Source organism: Helianthus annuus, chromosome 15 (assembly GCF_002127325.2).
Source record: "Helianthus annuus cultivar XRQ/B chromosome 15, HanXRQr2.0-SUNRISE, whole genome shotgun sequence".
NCBI lineage: Eukaryota > Viridiplantae > Streptophyta > Magnoliopsida > Asterales > Asteraceae > Helianthus > Helianthus annuus.
The window spans coordinates 164,733,276-164,739,807 of NC_035447.2; the positions used below are offsets into that span (position 1 = coordinate 164,733,276).

Sequence of the window (6,532 nt, forward strand, 5' to 3'; positions counted from 1 at the left end):
TGATACGGTTAGTTGGACTTTCCTGGAGTCAGTCTTGCATCAGTTTGGGTTTCATGTTAAAATGGTCAATTGGATTATGACATGTGTTTCTACGGTGTCATATTTGTTGAGCATCAATGGTGAGTTGCATGGTTTTTTCCAAGGAAAACGGGGGCTTAGATAAGGGGATCCGATGTCCCCTTATCTTTTTACTTTAGTTATGGAGGTCTTAACCCTTATTCTTCAGCAAACTGCTTCGAGCTCTTCGTTTAAGTTTCATGTCAATTGTGCTAAACAGAAGATAATTAATATTTCGTTTGCGGATGACTTGTTCTTGTTTTCTCATGGGGATTGTGTTTCGGTTAAAAAAATGAAAGAGGCTCTGGAGAAATTTACGGATTTATCGGGTCTTGTTCCAAGTGTCCCAAAAAGCACAGTTTTCTTCAGTAATGTTTCGGGTTCTTTGAAAGATCAGATTCTGCACATTATGCCCTTTCAAGAGGGCTCATTGCCGGTCCGTTACCTTGGAGTTCCGTTGATTTCAACGAGGTTGGCGGCTAGAGACTGTAAAATTTTGATGGAAAGCATGGAGAGAAGAATAAATAATTGGATGACAAAATCCCTTTCGTTTGCAGGGAGACTTCAATTAATCAACTCGGTCCTAGCTGCCATGTATGCTTACTGGGCCTCGGTGTTTATGCTTCCCACGAGTGTTATAAAGGATTTGGAGAAAAAGCTTCGTAGGTTTTTATGGAATGGTGGGAGCCAGGGGCCTGTTCGTGCTAAGGTCGCCTGGAAGGAGGTGTGTATGCCTAAGGAGGAGGGGGGTTTGGGTATTCGAAGAATCGTGGATGTCAATAAAACACGTTTGACATCGCATATCTGGAGTATTATTACTAAACGTCCGTCTCTTTGGGTTCAGTGGGTTCACGCTTACAAGTTGAAGGGTAAAAGTTTTTGGGAGGTTCAATGCCAGATCAATATTACTTGGGGTTGGCGTAAGCTTCTCGCTATACGTCCTATAGTTCGTCCTTTTATATGGAAGTTTATCCAGAGCGGCCGCCAGACAAACGCTTGGAGTGATAACTGGTGTACATGCAGCCCCTTACGATCATTTATCACCCCGCGGTCTATAGCTAGAGCAGGTTTCTCAGTAAATGACTCGGTAGCGGATCTTCTTGATAATGATGGCCAATGGCTTTGGCCTCAGGAGTGGTATGACCTGTTTCCTGTTCTTATTACTATTGATTCTGTCCATATAGTGCCTGAGGTGGAGGATCGGTTTCGGTGGAAAGACTTAGAGGGTAACCTACGGGGCTTTGGCTCCTGGGAGGTTTGGGACACCCTGAGACATAGAGATAGTAAAGTTGAGTGGGCAAAGTCGGTTTGGTTCAGCCAGTGCATACCGAGGCATGCTTTCCATCTTTGGTTGGTCATAAAAAATAAATTGAAAACGCAAGATAGGATGGCAGTTTGGGAGGCGGGTAGTGCTACCAATCTTCGGCTCATGTGTTGCCCATTATGCAGCTACGATCGTGACTCCAGGGATCATTTATTTTTTAGTTGCTCTTATTCATCGGAGGTATGGGGTTTGGTTAGGGATATGGCTGATATGGGTAATGTTGATAACTCTTGGTCCTCGATTATTCAGTGGATAGAAGGTCATGCTCAATCTAGATCTCTAGAAAGCATAGTTTCCAACCTTCTGGTGGCGGCTTCAACGTATTTTTTATGGCAAGAAAGAAACTCTCGTCTGTTTTCTCGCGAACGGCGGAATGCTAGTGTGCTCTCGAAGATCATTATTAATACAGTTCGACTCAAGCTTATGGGATTCCGTTTTGGTGGTGACTTGAAGCAAAAGAGGTTGTTGGATAAATGGCTTGGCTGGAAGCAGAACGTGGATATAGACCCAGGCTAGAGAGTTTGTAGTCTTCTAGTTTTTCTTTTCGTTTTGGGTCGTGATGTTTTGTTTTCTCGGGTTGTTTTGTTGTTTTTTGGTTGTGTTTGTTTGGGTTGTGTCTGGTTGTTTGGATTCCTAGTCTTGGTATGCCAAGGCTTGTAGTGTGTATCAATGTCTTGATACGCCCTGTTTTATTTGGTTGATATATAAAATTTACCGGGGTAACCCTTTACCCAAAAAAAAATATTGAAGGGAACCCATTAATGCCTAGGAGAGGTATGTATTCAACAAACAATACATCAGTTCTTGACGGGTTAGCGGCCATATCTACTCCTGTAAGTCTGGACTTTATAGGTGATGTCAAAACAGGTTGGGAATACCCCCTTGAAAGTTCCCACATATGCTGATTTTCGTAAGCCACATGCAAACCCTAGTATGGGTTCTGGAGTGCAAGATAAGGGTGAAGTGAATGTGCAGAATGTGGCGGATAAGGAGACAGAACCGACGATTACCTTTGCTAAGGTGGTGCAAGCTCAAAAACAGGAAGTAAAGATCAACTTTCGGCAGATGGAAGCGACGGATACCATGGATGGGATAGATGTTGTCATACCCGTATCCTCTGTTAAAGAAGTGAATGATAGATTTCCGAATACGTTGTACGGATACTTCTTGGGAAAGAGGTTAGCTTATCCTGTGGTTGATTATTATGTGAAACATAATTGGGCAAAATATGGGTTATCTAGAATGATGATGAACACTAAGGGGTTTTTCTTCTTCAAGTTTAACACGAAGCAAGGGATGGAACAGTTACTGGAGGATAGTCCATGGATGATAAGGAATGTTCCTAATATTCTGAAACAATGGTCATCATCGGCTAATGTGATGAAGGAGGAAATTACCGAGATTCCTGTGTGGGTTAAAATGCATGAAGTGCCGTTACCTGCATTTACTGAAGATGGGTTGAGTCTACTAGCTTCGAAGATAGGAGTGCCTAAGATGGTAGATTCTTACATGGCATCTATGTGTTCCGAATCTTGGGGTAGGAGCAGCTTTGCGCGGGCGCTTATAGAAGTTCATGCAGGAAAAGAATTGAAACGTAGTGTTAAGGTTGCTATACCGTCTATGGAAGGAACAGGATACTCAACGGCTGAGGTGAAAATTGAATATGACTGGGAACCGCTAAGATGCTCTACCTGTTGTGTATTTGGACATGATGACAATACATGTCCAAAGAAACCGAAACCAGAGGAAAATAATGATCTTAATAAGAAAAAAGACAACTTCCATGAAGTAAAAGCAAAAAATAAGAAAGGAGGTCAGCAAGGTGTTAACTTAAAAACGCAGAAACAAAAAATGATATACAGGCCGGTGGTTAAGAAGAAGGTTGATGGGGCGATTGCTTCGTCGTCTCGGGTTCATGTCTCAAACCCGTTCGATGTACTTCAGGTCGATGAAGGGCTGCCGCATACGGATGGTTTGAATGACAAATCTAGTGGCCAACCGAAACCAAAAGCTAAAGGAGGTCAGGACGGATATGAGGAGGTTATTGATGATGGGGTAGAGGTGGATGAGCTCTTAGGTGAAATCCCAAACTACTTAGATAAAAAATTGGAAAAGAAAGGAGCTGAGGGTGCAAGCACACCCGGGGAAAGAGGGTATTAATGGGTAGTTTAGCCGCATGGAATATAAGGGGTTTGAACCGACCCCTGAAACAAAAAGAGGTTCGGCAGGTCATGAAGGATAATCATTTGCAGGTTTGTGCTATTATGGAGACTCATGTGGATGCTTCTAATGTATCGAGTGTTTGCAAAAAAAGTGTGTCGGTCTTGGAGTTGGGCGACTAACTCGGGATGCTGTCAAAAAGGAACACGTATTATGGTGGGGTGGGATGCCGATGTTGTTGATGTTATGGTGTTAACCCAATCTGATCAGGTAATGCACACTCAGATTATTTTCAAAATGGATCGGAAAACAGTTTTTTGCTCGTTTATTTATGCTGATAACCACTATAAGAACCGTAGAAAACTATGGGATGACATGTGTTCTCATCACTCATTTATGAAGGATAATCCATGGGTTATAATGGGAGATTTTAACTCATCATTGTATTTGGAAGACTCGTTAACAAGTTCATCAACAAGTAGTGTTGGGATGAGGGAGTTTAAGGAGTGCGTGAATAATATTGAGGTATTTGATATTAATAGCTCTGGTTTGCACTACACGTGGTCGAACAAACAGAAACAAGGTGCGGTGTTTAAAAAGATAGATAGAGTTATGGGCAACACTCCGTTTATTGACGTTTTCCCAGCGGCAGCGGCGTGCTACCACCCATACAGAATTTCGGATCACTCACCATGTATTCTTACTCTGCCGAGTATTACGAGGGAGAAACCGAAACCTTTTAAATTCCTGAATTTGTTGTCGGAGAAAAAGGGTTTTATGGAAGAGGTTAAACGCATTTGGGATGTAGATATGCAGGGGTTCCCTATGTTCCAAGTAGTTCAGAAACTCAAAGCCCTTAAGAGACCGTTACGTAAGCTTTTTCAACAGCAAGGTAACTTGCATGAAAAGGTAAAAGAGGCGCGGAACAATCTGGATGCGTGTCAAAGGGCGATGGATGAAGCTCCGATGAACTTAGAGCTGAAAACACAGCATGATGACCTTATCAAAAGGTATATAGATGCGACTCGAGATGAAGCAATGTTTTTACAACAAAAATCAAAAGTTGATTGGCTCGCATTGGGGGATTCGAATACGAAATTTTTTCATAATGTGGTAAAAGCAAAAAATCACCGGAGTAGAATTTTTTCGATTCGGGATGCAAATGGTAATTTGTTTGAAGGGGGTGCGGTTCCGCAGTAATGGTTGATCATTATACTCGGTTTTTTGGGAGTTCTGGCGCTATAAGTATTGATCCGTCTCCAGATTTATTTTCTAATGTATTGTCGGTTGATAAAGCTTATGGTATGGTTTGAGATGTTACGGATGAAGAGATTAAAGGAGTGATGTTCTCCATAGCAGGTAACAAGGCTCCCGGTCCAGATGGGTTCACCTCGGTTTTCTTTAAGAAGAGCTGGGATATTGTTGGAAATGATGTATGCCGAGCCGTGAAAGATTTTTTCAGGAATGGTAAATTGTTACAACAGCTAAATCATACAATAATTTCTCTGATTCCTAAAGTTACTACACCGATGTCTATTACGGACTACCGGCCTATCTCATGTTGCAATACTTTGTATAAGTGCATTAGTAAGATAATTTCTAATCGCATTAAGGAAGGGTTAGGGGATATTGTGAGCATTAATCAGTCTGCTTTTGTCCCGGGGAGAAAAAATTCTGATAATATTCTTTTAACTCAAGAATTGATGCATAATTATCATCGAAATGTTGGTCCTCCGCGGTGTGCATTTAAAGTCGATATTCAGAAAGCATATGACACGGTGGATTGGAATTTTTTACAGAAGATATTGGTGGGGTTCGGTTTCCATGAAAAAATGGTGAAGTGGGTGATGGCGTGCGTTGCTTCTACTTCTTTTTCGTTAGCTATTAACGGGAATCTATATGGTTTCTTTAAAGGGAGAAGGGGTTTGCGACAGGGGGATCCTATGTCCCCTTATTTGTTTACAATTGTGATGGAAGTCCTTACGTTGATTCTACATAAACAGGTCGCGGTATCAAATGACTTCAGGTTTCACTGTAAGTGTGAGAAGCAGAAAATAATCAACTTGTGCTTTGCGGATGATTTGTTTTTGTTTGCAAGGGGAGATAATAGGTCCGCTAAAATCATAATGGATGCGCTAAATTTGTTTAAGAATATGTCTGGTCTGGTTCCGAGCATGGCCAAAAGTACTGTATTTTTTGGTAATGTAACGGACCAGGTCAAGCATCGAATCCTAGCTATTATGTCGTTTGAGGAGGGAAGCTTGCCGGTTCGATATCTTGGAGTGCCACTTATTTCTACTCGGCTCCAATACAAAGATTGTAAACAGCTCGTTGAACGGATGGATGCTAGAATTTCAGATTGGAAAACTAAATGCTTATCATTTGCAGGAATACTTCAATTGATTCGTTCGGTCCTTTCTTCGTTACATATTTATTGGGCCTCGGTATTTATTTTACCGAAAAGGGTTACAAAAGATTTAGAAGATAGAATGAAGCGGTTTCTGTGGGCTCAAGGTGGTAATATAAAAGGAAAGGCCAAGGTGAAATGGAAGTCTGTTTGTATGCCTAGAAATGAAGGAGGGTTGGGGATACGTCGAGTGGGAGACATGAATAGTGCGTTGATGTCTGTTCATGTTTGGAGTGTGCTTACCCACCGTGAATCGCTGTGGGTAAAATGGATTCACTCATATCGCCTCCAGAATAGATCGTTTTGGGAAATTCCAATTAAGGGTAATATAACTTGGAGTTGGAGGAAGATGCTAAACTTGCGACCAATGTTACGAAATCATATCTGGACCGAAATAGGTGATGGATCTAACACGTTGGTTTGGTTCGATAAATGGGATGTGATTTGCCCAATCGGTAATATGGTGACTCCTAGAATGATTGCTAATGCGGGTTTTAACATGAAGACAAAACTAGCGGAGGTTTATTCACATGGTGAATGGCGATGGCCTACTCAATGGGTTGTGCGGTTTCCTGCCTTAACTA

General features: G+C 41.8%; 1 protein-coding gene across 1 annotated transcript; it reads left to right on the forward strand.

Annotated features, from left to right (window-relative positions):
• The first annotated feature begins 2,236 nt into the window (after positions 1-2,236).
• On the forward strand, positions 2,237-3,541 carry LOC110914520. The gene has a single exon (XM_022159310.1). It carries the CDS (start codon positions 2,237-2,239, stop codon positions 3,539-3,541), a length of 1,305 nt encoding a protein of 434 aa, XP_022015002.1.
• Positions 3,542-6,532: the final 2,991 nt, after the last annotated feature.

Bases quoted from the DNA above. Each gene is read 5' to 3' on its own strand.
- LOC110914520 (XM_022159310.1), top strand. From the start codon at position 2,237: ATGTCAAAACAGGTTGGGAATACCCCCTTGAAAGTTCCCACATATGCT.